The following is a 23,027-nucleotide window of genomic DNA, read 5'->3' on the forward strand; positions in this document are numbered from 1 at the left end:
GAGAAGGGGAGGGATGGGGAGAGATGGGGGAGAAGGGGGGGGGAGAAGGGGGAGGGGGGAGAAGGGGGATGGGGGAGAAGGGGATAAAGGGGAGAAGGGGGAGAAAGGAGATGGGGGGAAAGGAGATGGCAGGGAGGGAGATGGGGGGAAAGGAGATGGGGGGGGAAAGGAGATGGGGGGGGAAAGGAGATGGGGGGGGAAAGGAGATGGGGGGAAGGAGATGGGGGGGGAAGGAGATGGGGGGAAGGAGATTTGGGGGGGGAAGGAGATTGGGGGGGGAAGGAGATTGGGGGGGAAGGAGATTGGGGGTGGGGGGGGAATGGAGAAGGGGGAGGGAGGCTGAACGGGCCTGGCCCGAGACTTCAGGCAGGGCCTGTCCCCATAACCAGATTTACAGGTAGGTGGCGTTGGGTCGGGTCGGGGGGTGGTGGGAGGGAGGTCGGTTCGGTTCGGGTCGGGGGGAGGGAGGGAGAGGGAGGTCAGGTCGGGGGGAGGGAGGTCAGGTCGGGGGGAGGGAGGGAGAGGGAGGGAGAGGGAGGTCAGGTCGGGGGGAGGGAGGTCAGGTCGGATCCAGTCTGGGGGCAGGGGGAGGGAACGGGAGTCGGGTCAGGTCCGGAGGCGGGGGCGGGGAGCGGGTGTCGGGTCGGGTCCGGGAGGGGGGGCGGTAGCGGGAGTCAGGTCGGTGTCGGGTCCGGTCCGGGGGCGGGGGGGGGGAAGCAGCAGTCGGGTTCGGTCGTGTCCGGGGACGGGGGGGGGGGAGCGGGAGTCAGGTCGATGTCGGGTCCGGTCCAGAGGCGGGAAGCGGGAGTCGAGTCGGGAGGAAGCAGGAGCTGGCCGTGGGAGGAGCCTTATTCACGCAGCCCTAGTGAGGCTATTCGGCCAGGGCTAGGGGCTGCGTGCTTCGGCCCCTCCCACACAGTTTTGGGCGCCTGGAGCTACTGCACATGCGCGCCCACTGTAGCGCGCATGTGCAGAGGTCCCGGCACTGTTTTCAGCGCAGGGACCTGGCTCCGCCCCCTACAGCTCCTGCTGCGCTGCGCCGAGGGCCAGAGGACCTGCAGGGAGGTGGAGAATATGGAGGGTTTTTTTCGCCGCACTTTGTGGCGCGAAAACCGGGTGTCCAGGTCGGGACTGCGCCGTTCTAGGCGCGGCTCGAAACTTGGGCCCATAAATCCGAGAAAAAAATAATTGGCATTTAGAAAAGTAGGGCTAATAAATGAAAATCATCACAGATTTGTTGAAGGCAAATCGTGCTTGACTGACTTGATAGAGTTCTGTGATGATGTAACAAAGAGGGTTGACATTATGTATATGGACTTCTAAAATACATTTGACAAAGTACTCCATAATAGGCTTATTAGCAAAATTAAAGCTCATGCAATTAATAGGACAGTGGCAACTTGGATACAAAATTGGCTTAGGGACAGAAAGCAGAGAGTCATGGTGAACGGTTGTTTTTCAGACTGGAGGGAAGTATACAGTGGGCGGTGCTAGGGCCACTGCTCGTTTTGATATATATTAATATGACCTGGACTTGGGTATACAAGACATCCATTTCAAAGTTTGCAGATGACACTTGAGGGGAACATAAACAGACTGGTAAAATGGCCAGGCACATGGCAGATAAAATAAATCAGAAGTGTGGAGTGATACAATTTGACAGGAAGAATGAGGAGAGGCAATATGAACTAAATAATACAATTTTAAAGGGGCTGCTGGAGCAGAGAGACCTGGAGGTATATGTACACAAATCTTTGAAGGTGGCAGGATAAGTTGTGAAGGCTGTTAAAGAAAGCTTATGGGATCCTTGGCTTTATTATAGAGGAATAGAGTACAAAAGCAAGGAAGTTATGCTAAACCTTTATTGCACACTGGTTAGGCCTCAGCTGGAGTATTGTGTTCAATTCTGGGCACCACACTGCAGGAAGTATGTCAAGGCTTTCGAGAAGGTACAGAAGAGATTTACTGGAATGGTACCAGGGAAGAGGGATTTCAGCTTTGTGGACAGATTGGAGAAGCTGGGGTTGTTCTCCTTAGAGCAGAGAAGGTTAAGAGGAGATTTGATAGAGGTGTACAGAATCACGACTGGTTTTGTTAGAGTGAATAAGGAGAAACTGTTTCAAGTGGCAGGAGGGTCGGTAACCAGAGGTGACAGATTTAAGGTGATTGACAAAAGGTGCAGAGGTGACATAAGGAAACAGAATTTTACACAGCGAGTTATTGTGATCTGGAATGCACTGCCTGAAAGGATGGTGGAAGCAGATTCAATAGTAATATCCAAAAGACAATTGGATAAATACTTGAAGGGAAAAAAAATACAGGGCTATAGGGAAAGAACAAAGGAATGGGACTAATTGGATAGCTCTACCAAAGAGCCGGCACAGACACGATGGGCTGAATGGTCTTCTTCTATGCTGTATCATTCTATGATTCCATATCCCAGCAGCTGAATCATGGGGTCATGAAAAAATGCTACCACAAGGATAGTGAGTAGGTTTAGCAATGTAAACACTGGGAATTATTTTTTGTTCTAAAACTCATAAGACATTCCCATTATGCCTGCTTCACAACTCTTAAAAAAAAAAAGAGGTTTTTTTCTTATTGACACAATCGACACAATAAAAAGTAAGCATTCTAGTTGAAATATTAAATGTTTGAATTAAGCATTAAGTATGCAAGCATTATGTGCCATTGATTACAATATTTCTCTTTTAAAATTAGCAACTGTACTTTATCAAGTTCAGAGATTTGAAAACTCTGAATCATAAATACCACATATCTCGCCTCATTTTGTGACAGATATATAGGAATGTTTCTATACCTATAATAGCCTGGTGGAGCCTGTTGGATGAGGAAGTTTTTTTCTAGGTTCTGCAGCACATCGTTCAACATTCTCAGATGGGCAGGGTCTCGCTCCGTTGGATCATTAGCTGGACGCATTTTATCTGATTGAAAAAGTTGCGCAGTTTCCCTCAGTGCACTGGCCAATACCAGCATTTGATCTGAAGCAACACTTTCATCTTTAAAAAATAAAATATATCATTAAGAATTACACCAAAAGTAACAGTCAACAGAAACACAGCTCAAAACATAACTCAAAATCAAGCTATTATAACTTTACAATGCTGATGTGAGATCTTTGTTTATTTTGGCATAATGGATTTTTATTGGTCAAACTGACAAAAAGTATGAGTATATAGCATGCAAGATTATTCTGGATACATTTACAATTGTTCATGTCAACAAATTCTAATGTCATACTTTGGGGAGGACAGGGCAATGGAAAAATTGAATAATCTATAATTTGGGACAACAAAGAAGGGAAAGGATGTACAGTGATGTTAGCATAGTCTCTTCAAATTGAACCAAATAATATAATCACTGCACTGTCAAGAGCCCATAAACTAAGAAAGCAACATTACCTTTGAGTTGTTCTTGAACCTCCAGGGCTACATCCAGGACACTGAAAGGGAGAACTGGCTCATTGGCTATACGCAGAATCATTTCCGCTGTCAACTGCAACAAACAAATCAAGAGGTCTTTACTTAGGAAGAAATCATTCTATTAAATATTTTAAAAAGAGTAATAATGCTGTTTAACTGTACTTTTTCTTTTTCTTTTCTAAGAAACCTTTGGTGTTGTTAGCAATAAGGTTAATTTAAGGGTTAAGCCATGGCAGGAGAGCCCAGATCTGTGTCATGCTCCTCCTGTGCTATGTGGGAAGTCAGGGATGCTCCCAGTGTCCCTGACAATTACATGTGTAGGAAGCGTATCCAGCTGCAGCTCCTGACAGACCGCATTGCAGCACTGGAGCTGCACATGGATTCACTCTGGAGCATCCGCGATGCTGAGGATGTCGTAAATAACACGTTTAGTGAGTTGGTCACACAGCAGGTAAAGGTTACACAGCCAGATAGGGAATAGGTGGCCATCAGGCAGAGCAGTGGAAGGAAGGTAGTGCAGAGGTCCCCTACAGTCATCTCCCTCCAAAACAGATACATCGTTTTGGGTACTGTTGGGGGAGATGACTCATCAGGGGAAGGCAACAGCAGCCAAGTACATGGCACCATGGTTGGCTCTGTTGCACAGGAGGGCAGGAAAAAGAGTGGGAGAGCTATAATGATAGGGGATTCAATTGTAAGGGGAATAGATAGGCGTTTCTGCGGCCGCAAGCGAGACTCCAGGATGGTATGTTGCCTCCCTAGTGCAAGGGTCAAGGATGTCTCGGAGCAGAATGCAGTGCATTCTGGAGGGGGAGGGTGAACAGCCAGCTGTTGTGGTACACATAGGTACCAACGATATAGGTAAAAAAACATGATGAGGTCCTACAAGCTGAATTTAGGGAGCTAGGAATTAAATTAAAAGGATCTCAAAGGTAGTAATCTCAGGATTGTGCCAAGTGCTAGTCAGAGTAGGAATTGTAGGAGAGCTCAGATGATTACATGGCTTGAGGAATGGTGCAAGGGGGAAGGATTCAAATTCCTGGGACATTGGAACTGGTTCTGGGGGAGGTGGGACCAGTACAAACCGGGTGGACTGCACCTGGGCAGGACAAGAACCGATGTCCTAGGCGGAGTGTTTGCTAATGCTGTTGGGGAGGGTTTAAACTAAAAAGGCAGAGGGATGAGAATCTATGCAGGGAGGCAGAGGGAAGTAAAAAGGGGGCAGAAGCAAAAGGTAGGAAGGAGAAAAGCAAGAGTGGAGGGCACAGAAATCAAGGGCAAAAATCAAAAAGGGCCACATTACAACATAATTCATAAAAAGAACAAAGAGTGTTATAAAAACAAGCCTGAAGGCTCGGAGTCTCAATGCGAGGAGCATTCGTAATAAGGTGGATGAATTGACTGCGCAGATTAACGGATATGATGTAATTGGCATTACGGAGACATGGCTCTGAATTTACCAAGGCTGGGAACTCAACATCCAGGGGTATTCAATATTCAGGAAGGACAGACAGGAAGGAAAAGGAGGTGGGGTAGTGTTACTGGTTAAAAAGATTAACACAATAGTAAGGAAAGACATTAGTGTGGATGGTGTGGAATCTATATGGGTAGAGCTGCGAAATACCAAAGAGCAGAAAATGTTAGTGCGAGTTGTGTACAGATGACCAAACAGTAGTAGGGAGGTTGGGGATGGCATCAAACAGGAAATTAGGGACACATGCAATAAGGGTACAGCAGTTATCATGTGTGACTTTAATCTGCAATTTGATTGGGCTAACCAAACTGGTAGCAATACTGTGGAGGAGGATTTCCTGGAGTGCATCAGAGATGGTTTTCTAGACCAAAATGTTGAGGAACCAACTAGAGAGCAGGCCATCCTAAACTGGGTCTTGTGTAACGAGAGAGGATTAATTAGCAATCTGTCATGCGGGGCCCCTTGGGGAAGAGTGAACATAATATAGTAGAATTCTTCATTAAGATGGAGAGTGACACAGTTAATTCAGAGACTAGGGTCCTGAACTTAAAGAAAGGAAACTTCGACGCTATGAGAGGTGAATTGGCTAGGATAGACTGGAGAATGATACTTAAAGGGTCGACAGTGAATAGGCAATGGCAGACATTTAAATATCACATGGATGAAATACAACAATTGTACATCCCTGTGCGGGCGGAAGAATAAAAAAGGGAAGGTAGCTCAACCGTGATTAACAAGGGAAATGAGGGAAAGTGTTAAATCCAAGGAAGAGACATATAAAAAGCAGCAAACCTGAGGACTGGGAGAAATTTAGAATTCAGCAGAGGAGGACTAAGGATTTAATTAGGAGGGGAAAAATAGAGTATGAGAGTAAGCTTGCAGGGAACATAAAAATTGACTGCAAAAGTTTCTATAGATATGTGAAGAGAAAAAGATTAGTAAAGACCAATGTAGGTCCCTTGAAGTTGGAATCAGGGGAATTCATAATGGGGAACAAGGAAATGGCAGACCAACTGAACAAATACTTTGGTTCTGTCTTCACTAAGGAAGACACGAATAACCTCCCGAAAATACTAGGGGACCGAGGGTCTAGCGAGAAGGAGGAACTGAGGGAAATCCTTATTAGTCAGCAAATCGTGTTAGGGAAATTGAAGGGACTGAAGGCTGATAAATCCCCAGGCCTGATAGCCTGCATCCCAGAGTACTTAAGGAAGTGGCCCTAGAAATAGCGGATGCATTGGTGATCATTTTCCAACATTCCGTGGACTCTGGTTCAGTTCCTATGGATTGGAGGGTAGCTAATGTAACCCCACTTTTTAAAAAAGGAGGGAGAAAAAACAGGGAATTATAGACCGGTTAGCCTGACATCGGTGGTGGGGAATATGTTGGAATCAATTATTAAAGATGTAACAACAGTGCATTTGGAAAGCAGTGACAGGATCAGTCCCAGTCAGCATGGATTTATGAAAGGGAAAGCATGCTTTACAAATCTTCTGGAGTTTTTTGAGGATGTGACTAGTAGAGTGGATAGGGGAGAACTGGTGGATGTGGTGTATTTGGACTTTCAAAAGGCTTTTGACAAGGTCCCACACAAGGGATTATTGTGCAAAATAAAGGCATATGGTATTGGGGGTAATGTATTGACGTGGATAGAGAACTGGTGGGCAGACAGGAAGCAAAGAGTGGGAATAAACGGGTCCTTTTCAGAATGGCAGGCAGTGACTAGTGGGGTGCTGCAGGGTTCAGTGCTGGGACCCCAGCTATTTACAATATACATTAATGATTTGGATGAAGGAATTGAATGTAATATCTCCAAGATTGCAGATGACACTAAGCTGGGTGGCAGTGCGAGCTGTGAGGAGGATGCTAGGAGGCTGCAGGGGGACTTGGACAGGTTAGATGAGTGGGCAAATGCATGGCAGATGCAGTATAATGTGGATAAGTGTGAGGTTATCCACCTTGGTGGCAAAAACAGGAAGGCAGATTATCTGAATGGTGACAGATTAGTAAAAGGGGTGGTGCAACGAGACCTGGATATCATGGTACATCAGTCATTGAAAGTAGGCATGCAGATACAGCAGGCAGTAAAGAAAGCAAATGGCATGCTGGCCTTCATAGCGAGGGGATTTGAGTATAGGAGCAGGGAGGTCTTATTGCAGTTGTATAGGGCCTTGGTGAGACCAAACCTTGAGTATTGTGTGCAGGTTTGGTCTCCTAATCTGAGGAAAGACATTCTTGTTATTGAGGGAGTGCAGCGAAGGTTCACCAGTTTGATTCCCGGGATGGCAGGACTAACATATGAAGAAAGACTGGATTGACAAGGCTTATATTCACTGGAATTTAGAAGAATGAGAGGGGATCTCATAGCAACATATAAAATTCTGACAGGATTGGACAGGTTAGATGCAGGAAGAATGTTCCCGATGTTGGGGAAGTCCAGAACCAGGGGTCACAGTCTAAGGGTAAGAGGTAAGCCATTTAGGACCGAGATGAAGAGAAATTTCTTCACTCAGAGAATTGTGAACCTGTGGAATTCTCTACCACAGAAAATTGTGGGGACTATTTCGTTAGATATATTCAAAAGGGAGTTAGATATGGCCCTTACGGCTAAAGGGATCAAGGGATATGGAGAAAAAGCAGGAATGGGGTACTGAAGTTGCATGATCAGCCATGATCATATTGAATGGTGGTGCAGGCTCGAAGGGCTGAATGGCCTACTCCTGCACTTACTTTGTATGTTTCTATGTTACCATAATGAACAGAGATAGAAATAGGAGGCAGTGATTTTTCTTATTAATATAGCCTTACTTTTTGGTCAGTTTATCAATAAAAACCTCAATAGCTCCTCGCAGATTAAAAGTATTGAAGCACCCCCTCCCTCTCCACCACTACTCCCTCTCCACCACTACAAAAACTATTTCAGCTGATTTGCTGAATAATTCAGTATAATGGGATTTTGAAAGTCACCTGTATGGTGTGAGTTAAACAAGTCCTGGGTTTTAATGTCATTTGAATTAATTTAAGAGTTAAAAAGTGCATTCATCTTTGGAGGACAATATTTACACCAAAAGGATAAACATTAAACACAGATCATTTACATTTATTCAGAGACTATTATTTTTTCCTTCAGTCAGCTATCAGACACGTGCAGAAACCCAGCACCATGCTACAAAATCGCCAAATCAATCAGAACTCTAAAAAGCAGAGTTTCTGTTTCCTTGATATGGATTGCACACATTCTCTCTGTAGGGACACAACCCAAATCAGATTGACAACTGCCAAAAATGGTCGGAATCTCTAAGAGCATCCATATCCACTGCTGCAGTTTAACCAGCTGTTTATCAGCACTGACTATTGGTTAACTTCCTGCTATTGATCTAGCTGGGACCACCTTACCTATTCGCTCCAGACGAGCCTGTAAGAGGAAATGATAACATCAAAAGAAGCCAAGAGAGATACTACAACAGCGAAGATAGAGGGGGCGAAATTGGTCGTCCGCCCATTTCTCAGCGGTATGCTGTTTCATACTGCTAGATACCACTGAGGTGGAGTGTGCGCGATTTTCGTCACGTTTTTCTCGGCGGTATGCCAAGCGGAGCGCAACGGGCGGAGCGGAGTGCAGCCGGCGGTGTGCGGGCAGTGAGTCATTTTCACTCGAGAATCTTCGGGTCCCGAGTTGTGCGCACACGCATGCTTCTGCGAAGCTCCACCCTCCGAGAGGCACCTTGAGAATCGACAGAGACTGCCGGCCTGAGTACGCTGTGCAGGGGTCGGGGGGAAGATACCTGTGAAGGGGGATCGTTGCTGCGGGAGGAGATCGCTGCTTGGGGGGAGGGGGGGGGGGGAAATCGCTGCTTGGCGGGGGCGGGGGGGGGGTGAGATCGCTGCTTGTGGGGGAGATCGCTGCTTTGGGGGGGGGGAGATCGTTGCTTGGGGGGGGATGGGGGTGATCACTGCTTGGGGGGGAGATCGCTGCTTGAGGGGGGAAATCACTGCTTGGGGGGAGATCGCTGTTTGGGGGGGGGAGATCGCTGCTTGGGGGGGGAAGATCGCTGCTTGGGGGGGCAGAGATCGCTGCTTGGGGGGGGGGAGATCGCTGCTTGGGGGGGAGGGGGGAGATCGCTGCTTGGGGGCAGGGGAGAGATCGCTGCTTGAGGGGGGGGAGATCGCTGCTTGGGGGAGGGGGAGATCGCTGCTTGGGGGAGGGGGAGATCGCTGCTTGGGGGGGGATAGGGGGGAGATCGCTGCTTGAGGGGGGGGGAGATCGCTGCTTGGGGGGGGAGATCGCTGCTTGGGGGGGGAGATCGCTGCTTGGGGGGGGAGATCGCTGCTTGAGGGGGGGAGATCGCTGCTTGGGGGGGGGAGATCGCTGCTTGGGGGGGGGGGGAGATTGATGCTTGGGGGGCGGAGATCGCGGCTTGGGGGGAGGAGATCGCGGCTTGGGGGGAGATCGCTGCTTGGGGGGGGGATTGCTACTTGGGGCTTGGGGGGGGGGAGATTGCTGCTTGTGGGGGGGGGGAGATTGTTACTTGCGGGGGGGGGGGAGATTGCTATTTAGGGGGGGAGAGGGAGATTGCTACTTGGTGGCGAGGGGGGAGATTGCTACTTCGGGGGGGAGGGGGAGAGGGGGGAGATTGCTACTTGGGGGGGAGATTGCAACCGGGGGGGGGAGATTGCAACTTGGGGGGGGGGGAGATTGCTACTTGCGGGGGGGGGGGGATTGCTACTTGCGGGGGGGGGGGGGAGATTGCTACTTGTGGGGGGTGGGGGGAGATTGCTACGGGGGGGGGAGGGGGAGATTGCTACTTGGGGGGGGAGGGGGGAGATTGCTACTTGGGGGGGAGGGGGGAGATTGCTACTTGAGGGGAGGGGGAGATTGCTACTTGGGGGGGAGGGGGGAGATTGTTACTTGGGGGGGAGGGGGAGATTGCTACTTCGGGAGGGAGGGGGGAGATTGCTACTTGGGGGGGAGGGGGGAGATTGTTACTTGGGGGGGGAGGGGACATTGCTACTTCGGGGGGAGATTGCTACTTCGGGGGGAGATTGCTACTTGGGGGGGAGGGGGGAGATTGCTCCTTGGGGGGGGAGGGGGGAGATTGCTACTTTGGCAGGGAGGGGGGAGATTGCTACTTGGGGGGTGGGGGGAGAGGGGAGATTGCTATTTGGGGGGGAGGGGGGAGGGGGGAGATTGCTACTTGGGCGGAGAGGGGGGAGATTGCTACTTGGGGGGGAGGGGGGAGATTTTTACTTGGGGGGGAGGGGGAGATTGCTACTTGGGGGGGAGGGGGGAGATTCCTACTTGGAGGTGAGGGGGGAGATTGCTACTTGGGGGAGGAGATTCCTACTTGGGGGGGGGAGGGGGGAAATTGCTACTTGGGCGGGAAGGGGGGAGATTGCTACTTGGGGGGGGAGGGGGGAGTTTGCTACTTGGGGGGGTGGTGGAAGATTGCTACTTGGGGGAGGAGGGGGGAGATCGCTGCTTGGGGAGGGGGGGAGATTTCTACTTGGGGGGGGAGATTGCTACTTGGGGGGGGGAGATTGCTACTTTGGGGAGCAGGGGTGAGATCACTGCTTTGGGGGGGGAGATTGCTACTTGGGGGGGATGGGGGGAGATTGCTACTTGGGGGGGGGGAGGGGGGAGATCGCTGCTTGGGGTGGGCGGGAGATTGCTACTTGGGGGGGGGGGGGGGAGATCGCTGCTTGGGGGGAGATCGCTGTGGGGGGGGGAGATCACTGTGGTGGGGGGGATAGAGACTTGGGGGGGGGGAAGAGACGGGGGGGGCGGCGGGGGGGATGAGAGATAAAACTTTTTTACAGCAAAGATGCATACCGCCGACTGAAGATCGACTTAAAACCATCTTTTCCAGGGTGGTCTACAGGGTCAGTGGTATGTCGGTGGCAAGTGATTAATTTGGCAATTTTGGGTGGTATGGCGACGGTGTGCATGGGCGGACGGTATGCCATTGATGAATTTTCCGCCGGGCGGTATGTGAGCGGTATGTAGTTATTTTTCAATCAATTTGTCGATTTTGGGTGGTATGTTGGCGGTATGTCCACCAATTTTGGGCCCAGAAAAAAAGGAGACAATAGACAAATTTGCCAAATTTAAAGGTGTAAAACCCTGGGTCCCAATAGAATGCACCAGTGGATACTCGAAGACACTGGCGAAGAGGAAGCAAACGCACTATTATCCATGGAAAAAAACAAGTGCCAGAGGTGTGGCAAACAGCAAATGTAATTCTCATCTTCAAAAAGCAAGTTAAACTAACCCAGGGAAGTAAAGACTAGTTAACTAAACATCAGTGGTTGGAAAGATACTAGCCCTGAAATTCCGGCCTCCCGGGTCCGTATGGAGTGTGTACGGACCTGGGAAGGCATCGCAAAAGCCGGTTTTTAGCACACAATGCGCATGCGCTGAAAACTGGCTTTTCTGATCTGTTAAACTGGAGCTTGACAGATCGCACGCATCTCCACATCCAGGACATTCGCATGGGCAAGATTGCAGTATCTACCCATATCTTGCCCAGCGACCGCAATCTTGCCCAGCAGATGTCCTGAAAACTCTTGCGACTGATAAAAGCAGGCGCATAGCCTACTTTTACAGACGTAAGAGTTTTAAAACACACTTAAAACATAAAAAATAAAATTTAAAAAAATATTTTATTTTTAAAAAACCCTGCCCATTACGTTAAATTTATTTTAAAGCATAATTTAAAAAACTTTTTAAAAATCAGAAAAATATATATTTTTAATAATACATAACTAATTTAAATTAATGTTAAATATGTAGTGTATTTTTTCAATTTTTTAATTAATGTTTTGTGTGTTTGGGGTGTGGGTGCTTCTCATTCATCATAATGGGAATGCCAACTTACGGAGTTCCCACTATTATGAATCAGAACATACTTTACCTTGATTGGCTGCCTAGAGCCATGTGACTGCAGCTCCAGCCCTGCGCACGTCCTGACGTGCACAGTTTGTGATGCGCAGTCAGTGGAGGCCTCAGGATTGGGATCTCTCGTGGGCGCAGCAGCTTCAGATAAGTATAATATTTACTAAAAGATCAGATAACAAAACATTTAGAGATGGAGAATTTAAGACAAAATAGTCTGCATTTCTAAAAGGAAGGTCATGTTTAAAGAACCTCATTGAATTTTCTGAAGAAGTGACAGAGGGAGGTGAATTGGCCCACGTGCTCCTTTACTAAACGTTATCTGAGTTTTCAGAGGATGAATTTCAGGTAATGGTATCCCACAGCCATTGCTCCCTGGAGTGCGGCTACTAAATTGGAAGCCACTGACGTCAGAAATTCCAGTGTGATCGCCTGCCTGAAACTGCCACGAGGCCCCTTAACTATGCTAATTAGGGACATAACGCCCATTTTAGAACCCCACTCTTAGGGGGCAAGTTTCGGGCCCCTGAGAGGCACGCCTGTTTCGTGGAATAAAAGTGCCCCTAATGCCTACCTCAGCATTCTGCGCTCTGAATCAGGCCCGTTCCAGCTTGGTGCGGCGTACAAGCATCTGCGGAGGGCGGGGCCAAAGCGTGGCGCCGAAGATCTGCCAGCGGGGGGGGCGGGGCTACCTCACAGCAGCAAATTTCGTGCCGGCAGCCCTGCGCATGCGCGCTGGAGCGTGCGCGCATGCGCAGTGTGATACAAACATTGGCACACAGCCATTTTTAAAGGTAAATGAGGAAAAGTGCTGTTTTGTTTTGTGGAACTGTGGAAAGGTTGTGAGTGAATTTTGCTGATTTTTTTGTGCCTGAAGGAGTGCTTTTAACAGCACTGTTGAAGAAATCACCTGCTGAAAACAGTGAGTGCTGCTTGTTGCTGCTAAACTTCCAGAACAAGTGCTGCATAGGTGCATTCAAAATAAGGACTGTGTGTTTTGAAAAATCAGAGTGTCAATTCAATGCAGCAATGGAACAACATCCACCAAGAACAAAGAATTTCTTGCATGAGGAAGTGGAGACATTAGTTAACGTCATTGAGCAGAGATAGCAAGAGCTAGATACCAGGAACAGAGGTTGTATAAAAGTGCCACCCAAAGTGTGATGTATGTCGCACTCAAATCACTGGCTCCACACAGTCTGGTGTTGTGGTAACCGCTGTGACCTTAGTCCTTTATTGTGTAACTCCAGAGTGCCTCTCAGGTGTGGTGGGCAGCCTTTTATACTCTGTCTTGCAGGTACTTGCGGGTCTCCCACCACAGCGCCCCCTGTGGTGCACCATTGTAACTATACATTAAATGTACCTGGACAATACATAACATCTCACTCCACCCCCCCAGTTCCAAAAGCGCATTACCGGAAACCTCAGCCTTGTTCGTCCTGGTTGATTTGTGAGTGTGAGTCCATGACCATACACTTCCCTCTCCCCCCACCCGCCGCCCCCCCCATGTAGAGATTATGCTTGCGATCCAGTGCAAGCATGTGGTATTTGCAGTCCTTACATGGGTGATGAAGTACACAAACATAACCTCCAATAGAAAGCAGGTACACATAGACAGTACATTTGTATGGTACATATAGATGCATTGAAGAGTTATATCAAAAGGTTACAGGTACACTGAACAGTTATTAAATCCCAGCTCCACTGGGTGAGATATGGTGGTGGCATACTGCCCCTTTTTGCCCGAGGTAATGGGCTGCGCTGAGATAGGGTATTGCAACTAGTGCGTTGCCTCTGTTCTCAGAAAATAGTCGCCTTTGCGGCTCATCTGCAGCCGCTGAACCATTGCATGAATCACATTAAATCGGAAATCGCATTAATCCATTGTCATGTTAGTCACAGATCCCTTAACCCTTTTACTTGTGCATTGTGATAATCCTTTTCACAAATCATATCAATCATTTTAATCACAGTAATCATTTTAGCATCAAAATATTAACTCGTCATAAATCACGTCATCATACAAATCACAGTAATCATTTTGACTCACTCTTACCCTTACAAAAGTCTCTTTGTGGGGACCGCCAACGGTGTAAGGCCCCTTTAAGACTCCCGGGTACATTTCCCTTTTAAGACGCCATTTTGATTTTTTCCACGAGGGCGCCGCCATTTTAGGTGCTCTGCTTGCCTTTCTCTGCAGAACTCTGCTGCCACGAGGCTTGCCATCATCTTGAGCTCGCTGTACTGAAGCCGAAAACGTCCCTGTCCTTGATCACTCACACCTCGGAGATCTGCCCGTACTTGGAGAGCACTTCTTCCAGGGCCTGTGTCGAGATTGAGACCACCGATGAACAGCTTTCCTTCTTCGGACCCTTTTGCGAGGTTGGTTTGCTGGGTGTTTTCCCTGCTGGACTCTAGCTTGCTGCTGCCTAACGTTTTGCTCTCGACTCTCTCTCGAGATCCACCACACTTCGACTGCACCCGGGAGCCGCAACGCACCGGCCCCCGCACCGCCACATCCTCCGGAGCACCCCATGCAGCTAACCTTTTTGCCCGGGAGCCGCCACACACACACACACATGTCCTCCGGAACCGACCTCTGCCTGCGGGCCGACGATGCCTGCTGGAGCAGCCCGGCAAAGCCCTTCTCGCTCCTCCAGCTCGGTCGGCACTGCTGCTTGTGAACACGGGGGACAGCGGTCTATGGAGGAATGACGTCTTCCCAGCTCTCATGGACCTTTCCCATCCATCTCCTGCCGAGTAGCGTTGGCCCATCGCCTGCAATGATCCACAAAGGTAAACCGTGCGTCTCGCCCCCGTGAGATACCTGCACATCCGCTCTGCCAAGAACAGGTATCTGTTCCTTGGTGTAGGTGTGCAGTTTCGCCGTGACCGGGACCAGCTTGGGTCGTGCAGCTGGATTGATCCACAGTTTAGCAAAAGTTTGCTTACTCATCAGCAACTGACCCGATCCCGTGTCCACTTCTATTATCACTGGGACCCAGTTAATCTTGACTTCCATAATCACTGGGGCCGAATCATCGGTACACTTATACAGTCCAAACGCATCATCTTCTTCTACCTGCTCCTCGCTGGATAGTAGATCATCTACCATCTTCTCAGCCACACGGTGAGCCGTGTTTCTTTTGCACATACGCTGAAGGTGGCCTTTCAGGTGGCAGGTATTGCACGTATACTCCGCAAATCTGCACTGGTGAGCCCCATGGCTTCCTCCGCAGCGCCAGCATGGTGCTACTCGATTAGCCCACCTCGGCGGACTCTGAGTTCCAGGACCCTGAGGTTCATGCTCTCTGCCCTGGGCAGAGCCATGTTCTGCAGTTTTGTCCGTGACGGGTGCTATCCTGTGGATAGTACCTGCCGGGTTCAAGACCTTGTGGATCATCTGCTTGGTGCTGCAAGTCGAGGTCATAAATGCCCGGCTGATGTTGATGGCTTGCTGCCGGCTGACTGTAGGTTCAGTAGATAGCAGCTTGTGAAGGAGACCCTCATGGCCAATTCCCATAACAAAAACGTCTCGCAACGCCTCGTCAAGGCGTGTGCCAAAATCGCACGGCGCCGCGAGTCTCCTGATGTCCGCAGCAAATTTTGTAACATCCTGACCCTCAGGTCTGCAGTGGTGGTAGAATTTGTGCCTGGCCGTGAGGATGCTCTCCTTCGGTTTCAGTTGGTCACGAATGAGTTCAATCAGCTGCTCATATGACCTGTCGTTGGCGCTCCCGGGTGCCAGCAAATCCCTGATGAGACAGTAAACCTCATCGCCACAACTGGACAGCAATATCGCCTTACGCTTCTCTCTCAGTGCGTACGTGTCCCCCGTCGTTTGCTATAAAGTAGTACTCGAGCCTTTCCGTAAAGGCCTCCCAGCCATTACCCACTGTAAAATCTTTTAGCGAGCCCAGAGTAGCCATGGTTGCGTGAAGCTCGTCCGTGTCCTTGTTGCCAATTTGTGATGTATGTAGCACTCAGATCACTGACTCCACGCAGTCTGGTGTTATGGTAACAGCTGTGACCTTAGTCCTTTATTGTGTAACTCCAGAGTGCCTCTCAGGTGTGGTGGGCAGTCTTTTATACTCTGTCTTGCAGGTACTTTTGGGTCTCCCACCACCGCGCCCCCTGTGGCGCACCATTGTAACTATACATTAAATGTACCTGAACAATACATAACACAAAGAAATGAAGAAATGCTGGAACCAAGTTGCAGAAGATTACTGCGCAGTGATGCTTACCAGGAGATCTGGAAGCCAGTGTAAAAAGAACTGGCACGACTTTGGTCAAGTAGTTAGTGTAAGTAATATCTTCATTTTTCAATGGAATCGTAATTGTAAATGTGATTATCTGTATATGTCCCACCCTGCAGAAAGACGTACTCTGTAAAAAGTTATATTTTAATATTTGCAGAATAAATTGGCCCACAACAAAAGGGAAAGAACTCGAACAGGAGGAGGCACGCCAAATCTGCATCCCCTGACACCTTGGAACAGAGGGTAGCTGCTATGATGAGCCATACATGGAGAAAAGCAATCAGTACAGCACAAGCTGGGCCCGCATGCGAGGAAGAGGGTAAGTCCTGAAAATGCATTGTTGCCCTTCAAATCAACCTGCTGCCTGGCCTGCTATGTGGGAGAGTGTTGGAGCGGATTTTTGGACATATACTGGACGAGTATACGGGACCAAACATTTGTTTTATTTTCCCCTTTAAATGAATTTTGTAAGGGACAATACTAATGCATTATGCTTTAAACAGTTAGACTTTAAGGCATGCTGGCCTTGAATTAATGGAGATAGGGAAGTGAGATAATGAACACTGGAAAGTTAAGTACTGGGTATGTTTGTTTATACCGGTGTCAAAAGCCTGCACTTGTTTATACTGCCCTGTCACAATGCAGGATGGGTTATATCAAAAGCTTAGCCTTCGATGGTCAAAGCTTTGTAGTGCTAAAGCATGTGTTGTAAAGTGACGTAATTTGTAAGATAAAAGAACTTCACTGCAGATACCAATTTGAGAAGATGGTTCAAAGACAGGGGTCTTTAACACTTCTCCCAAAGCTTTGTCTCCGATTTAATAAACCTCTCTTTATATATATTATACTGTCTCGGAAATATTTTTCCACAACAAAATGGCGTAGTCGACAGGATACTGTCTGATCAGACGTGATCACTTAAGACAGTATCTGGAATCTGGTGTTAGAGACTGAAAAGAGAGGTGTACGGGCACGACGGGATAGTGTATAAGATACGAGTAAACAGATAGTTGGAAGAGGCTGACTAACCAGTTTGAGTTGTCCCTTTAGTAAATAAGGTCGTTGCGGAAGGGAACTGATCGATCCAACCTAGAGCCGAAAACTCCGGTGGTAAGGAAACATGCTAGTTTTGTTGCGAAGACAAAGGGTCTCCACAGAGTAGTCGTGGCCGTGAGTATTACAGAAACAAAGGGAAACGTCCGAGACTGGCGAACATGGAAGGTAAGGAAGGGAATGTAAAACGCGGGCTGCCCGGGTCATTAATTAATTCCTATCATTAATTGTAACTTGCGTAATTACGTAATGCCATAAAAAAAGCTGATAGTGACTATCTTAAGTGACATATGGATCCAGACATAAGCTTTGTTGAATGAAGAGAGACTTTTGTGAGTGTCTATTTTGAATGAAGAGAGTACTCGAGTAATTTTGACTGTGGAATGAATGAAAGTCTGTTTGGGAAGGTGTGGAGTTGCCTGCCACCCACTCTTTCCAAACAGAGTGAAATGTTTTTTTTTTTAACCCTTCGTAGTGTTGTCCTGTATGTGGGAAGTTTAAGAAACTGTGAACCTTATGGTATTACATTTTAAGTTAGAAACGAAGGTGTGGATATATTCGGATGATAAGTTACGGAGCTAGGAAATGCACAAAGGATAGGTTTGTTGAGTAAAAGATAAAAATACATGGTCCCGGTAGTAAAAAAAAAAGAATTTGACACGCTCACTTACTTGTCGAAAGAAAACATGCAATTGGGTTGAAAGACATAAATTTAGTCCAGGAATGAGATAAAGAATGCTTTTTAAAACGCTCCCATTTTCCTTTGTGTAAAACCTTGACGCGAAAGCTTCTAGCTCAGTAAAAAAAAAGAGTTTTAAATTTAGAAATACCTTCAGGGATTAGGTCAAACTCCTGGGCGAGTGGTGAGCTATCTGTGAAGGTGTAAAAGGGACTTTTGAAAAAGGCTAAAACAGTAAGCTTTAGCAGTTTAGAAAAGAAAAAGATAAAGCAGGAAAAGGTCTCTGCCACGGGAACAGGAGGAGGGCAGAAAAGGGGGACTTGCCACAATACCCTATAAGACCTGAAGCTAGAACAGCGGTTGTAGAAATAGTAAAAGGGCTAGTGGAAAAGGGTATCTTAAAAGAAACAGTTAGCACTACTAACTCCCCAAAAAGGCCCAGGGAGGGAAATCCCAGGTCCTGTACCTAGGGTACTGCCTCTGAAGGGGCTGAAAGAAATGCCCTCGGATAGGAAAAAGGCTGTCAAGGACTTGCCTAGACCAGTAACGGTAAGGGGGGTGAGGAAGGTACTGGGCCTCTTTAATTACAGCCGGAACTTTATCCCTGATAAAAGGAGACCTATAGCCTATTACTCTACCACCGAAAGCTCGGTGGTGACTGGGTTATCCAGATGTATAGCCGTGCTAGATTGCGCAGCTTGGGTGGTAAAAATTAAGCGAGTCTGTGGTGATGACTGGAAACATCATTCTCCACACTAAACACACATTGGTAGAAATGTTAAACACAGGAAAACTGAGAACCGCATCTAATATGAGACGGGCAAAGTGGGAAGCAGTCCTCTTAACACCCAACAAAGCGGTAACCATAATTAGGGATGTAGGAAACAACCCCGCAGAAGGTATGATGGGTGAAGGGGAACCCCACTTTTGCGAAGAGGTATGTGAGGATATGGAAGAGGATCGAATAAAAGACGCCCCCCTTCAAACCGCAGAACAAACCTTGTTTGTGGACGGCTCACGAAAATACGTAGAGGGACTACCTCGTACCGGATGGGCCGTAGTTAACCAGGATCTAGAGACAGTTGAATCAGGGCGAATTAATGGGGGGGTCGTCAGCTCAAGTGGCAGGACTGGTAGCCCCTACCCGGGCACTGGAATTATCGGAAAATATGATTGTTAATATCTATACTGACAATAGATATGCATTCGGGGTAGTACACGATTATATGACAGCATGGGGGAGAAGGGGTGTTTGCGATTGGTTTAATTGGAAAAAAAAAGAATTTGAAGAGGTAAAAAAAAAACACTCTCCATTGATAATGATTTTAAATTATTAAAATTAAGTCAGTGCCGCTGGGGCCCGAGACGAACAGATAAGTATTGAGAAACTACACCAGGATACTTCTGAGGAGGAAATAGGTATGTGGACAAAGCAGGGCGCAACGCAAGGGAAGGATAACGTTTGGAGACAAAACGACAAGGTAATGGCGCCTGAATGCATACAGAATACCTTAGTGGAGTTGCATCATGGCCTGTCTCATTCAGAATGAGAGGCCATGACCGGGAGTCTTGGGAGAGATTGGTGGTGGAAAGGGATGGGGAGAGATATTGCCATCGATGCATTACGTGCGCACAATATAATCCAGGCAGGCCCATTAAAATTAAAATGGGACACCAGCCCCGTCCACGGGGGCCATGGGAACATGTACAAATTGATTTCACAGGTCCTTTGCCCCCATCCCATGGAAAAAGATATTGCCTAGGGGTTAAAGATCAATTTACCCAGTGGGTGGAAGCTTTCCCCACACGTGATTGCACTGCCTCAACAGTGGCAAGGATATTCCGACCAAGGCACCCACTTCACCGGGAAAATTGTAAAAACAATATGCCAGCTGATGGGCATAAAACAAAAATTCCACATCCCCTACCACCCGCAGAGTTCTGGAATGGTAGAGCGCATAACAGGGGGGGCCGATGTAGGCCCATTAAAAGACAAAATAAAACGGTATGTTTTGGAACTAAGTACTCAATTAAAAGGGATGCGTAAATTAGTTAGGGACAATCAGAAAGAAAGAGACGTGGAAGCAGAGCTTACAAAGCTCCCTGAAGTCCCGTTGGCGGGAAGTCACGTTATGGTAAGGGTCCTCCCGGGAAAACCGGGGTTTGCCTCAAAAATGGATAGGACCGTATGAGGTTATAATCAGCAGGGACACTTGTGCCTGCATCGATGTTAAAGGGAACGGAAAATGGAAGCATTGGACCCAGCTTAAGGTTTTTGAACCAGCCGTTTAGCACACATATTAGTTGTTGTTGTTTGTCTATTTACAGATTGACAGCGAGAGATTCTTCAAGCAAGCCATACGGCCATTTTGCCTTTGACTATTTGTTAATTATAAAGTAATAAGACAAAACTATATATTGCGATCGGTGCGATTATCATAGTTCGTGTTAGGTCCGGCCTGCTAGCTAGACCGAAACGAGAGTTACATGTGAATATCTTTTTGTCCATGTCTTATGTTTATGCGCAAAATGAGAACTTTTCTAGTTGCTGAGTATGTTCGCACATCCCCATACATAGCAAAGGAGGCATCCCTTTGAGGTCAATCTCCCTTAACATCTCGGAAGTAGCGGATTGGGTAATGCGACAAAACGGTACAGGGGATGTAAATGATACTTGGAACCAGAGTCGGGATAAAGAAACGTGGAGATCGGGGGGTTACCTTTTGGATGCATTTGACGGATGGTACCAGCCGGAATACAATAGGTCGGTACGACCCCCGTTCCTGGTTTTGACCAACACCTCAGGAGTTGGAAGGCCCACCGCTGACATTTGTTTCACTAGAAACCTGACCGGTGAGGAAACAGGTTTTGTAGCAGGATACTTTAACCTCGCCAGGTGGAACATAATAGCCAGCGAAACACAAACCAGGGGTTCTTTGAATTAGAGGGTTTGAAGAATCAGACAAGTAGCCAGGACTGGGACCCAAAGATTAGGTGGCGACGGGGGCTGAGAGAGAGATTGGGATCGACTCTAATAGCATACAATGGCACTTATTTTGTGTGCGGGCATAAGGCCTACCCCGGTTGCCTCAGAACTGGAGGGGGTCCTGTTATTTGGGATATGTGGTCCCTTTTGTCAGACGGGTACGTACTTTAGCAAAAGTACAGACACCAGGTCGACTAAGACGAGATCTTACCCCGGTAGAGAGGCTATTTGGGGTCATGATGCTCTCATTCGGGATAGGACGCACCATGGATGAATTACGTAACCTAGAGAGGGTACTGGAACAGATAGTTAACGACACTGCTGAAGCAATAGAGGGCATAACAGCTGAAATGGTAGCCATACGCACAATGTGCCTTAATTGGAGCTGAATGTTGCACTTACATTCCCGATAATTCAGAAAACATAACCAACCTCGCTGATCACATAAGAAGGGAGGTAAAGAAGTTATCCACGACAGCAGGAGGATCTGGCTGATTTGACTGGCTGTTAGGGGGATCCTGGGGGTCCTATCTTATGCATGGAGTAATTATTCTGGTTGTAATAATAATTACTTGTTGTCTGATTATCGGGTGTTTTAATATCTGCTGTAAAATTATGATGGCTCGACTGATGCCAGTAGCCAGTGTAATCGCCGAAGAAGCAGCACACCTGATGGAAATACCTGAAGACACCATGGATGAAGAAACAGACGACGATGACACCGACCACTATCTTTGAAGGGTAGCCTAGAGCTACAGGCAAGGTGGACATACGGAACATCAGGGAAGTAACATACCCCAAAGGACGAATATATGCTACTATCATTGTGGTCATCTGGATTTCGTAAACATCCTCCAGGACCAAAAGGGGAAATATTGTTGGAGCGGATTTTTGGACATATATTTGATTGTATACGGGACCAAACATTTGTTTTATTTTCCCCTTTAAATGAATTTTGCAAGGGACAATACTGATGCATTATGCTTTAAACAGTTAGACTTTAAGGCATGCTGGCCTTGAGTTAATGGAGATAGGGAAGTGAGATAATGAACACTGGAAAGTTAAGTACTGGGTATGTTTGTTTATACCGGTGTCAAAAGCCTGCACTTGTTTATACTGCCCTGTCACAATGCAGGATGGGTTATATCAAAAGCTTAGCCTTCAATGGTCAAAGCTTTGTAGTGCTAAAGCATGTGTTGTAAAGTGACGTAATTTGTAAGATAAAAGAACTTCACTGCAGATACCAATTTGAGAAGATGGTTCAAAGACAGGGGTCTTTAACACTTCTCCCAAAGCTTTGTCTCCGATTTAATAAACCTCTCTTTATATATATTATACAGTCTCGGAAATATTTTTCCACAACAGAGAGTACTCATGCCACCCATCCTGCCCCCTCCTCTACTGCTAAACATTTGACTGTTCTGATATATTTTGCAGAAGATGATGATGCCAATCCTGAAGATCTTGACGATCCAGAAGAAGAACCAGAAGAACCAGATGCGGATGATCGAGACAAAGGGCGGCTGCAGGCATTGACTGAAATGTCTTCGGGGAAACCTTTGAACTTAATATTTATGAGCCCACATTAGCGGACATCAGTGTTTCAAATCCTTGCATAGGTTCTGGTTCCACATTCGATGGTTTCACAGATTCCGACGTTGCGGGTCCCAGTGGTGCTGCTGGTGTAATGCAGCACTTTACACCCACTGCCCCACCGTCCCAGCCTGCGCCTCCCTCTGGAGTGGTGTCAGATGCAAGACCCAGGGCCGCACCATCCCAGCCCGCGACTCGCACTCGAGTGCTGCCGTTTGGAACACCCAGGGTTCCACCGTCCCAGCCCGCAGCTCCCAGTGTAGTGGTGCCGCGAGGCAGACCCAGGCAGAGGAGAAGGAGATTGGAAACACGCTCTCCTGAGATGCAGCGTGCAACAGACAGGTGTGGCTCAGGTTGTGGCATTGGGTGTGGAGAGCAATGACCTTACCCGATTAGTCATGGGCAGCGTCAGTGCAGTGGGTGAAGAGGTAACGGTACTGACAGGAGAAATAGCAGTAATGACACGGGAAATGAGGGAGGGAATGTCCGAGGGAGTGCAAGTGACGGCACAGGCCCTCATGGAGGTACCTGCTGCAATAAGGGCACACAGCCTGGCCAATCAAATGACACCCCCATGAAGAAGTGAACATTCACCAAGATGTGGATGAGAGATGGTTGCAGCCTTTCTTTGCTGCTTTTGTTCTT

General features: G+C 47.7%; 1 protein-coding gene and 1 long non-coding RNA gene across 2 annotated transcripts in view; one reads left to right on the forward strand and one right to left on the reverse strand.

Annotated features, from left to right (window-relative positions):
• Positions 1-23,027, reverse strand: part of LOC139266239 (inactive N-acetylated-alpha-linked acidic dipeptidase-like protein 2) — a 795,403-nt gene that overhangs the window by 57,843 nt on the left and 714,533 nt on the right. Inside the window, exons 12-13 of the mRNA XM_070884068.1 lie at positions 3,423-3,516; positions 2,822-3,020 (exon numbers count right to left, since the gene is read on the reverse strand). Coding sequence (XP_070740169.1) covers positions 2,822-3,020; positions 3,423-3,516 — 293 coding nt within the window. The remainder of the gene's footprint in view (positions 1-2,821; positions 3,021-3,422; positions 3,517-23,027) is intronic.
• On the forward strand, positions 13,983-22,100 carry LOC139265920 (uncharacterized). The gene is made up of 3 exons (XR_011593651.1): positions 13,983-16,114; positions 16,229-16,390; positions 17,122-22,100. It is a non-coding gene; the product is annotated as an uncharacterized lncRNA (long non-coding RNA).

The sequence above is a fragment of the Pristiophorus japonicus genome, chromosome 6, assembly GCF_044704955.1.
Source record: "Pristiophorus japonicus isolate sPriJap1 chromosome 6, sPriJap1.hap1, whole genome shotgun sequence".
In the NCBI taxonomy this organism is placed as follows: domain Eukaryota; kingdom Metazoa; phylum Chordata; class Chondrichthyes; family Pristiophoridae; genus Pristiophorus; species Pristiophorus japonicus.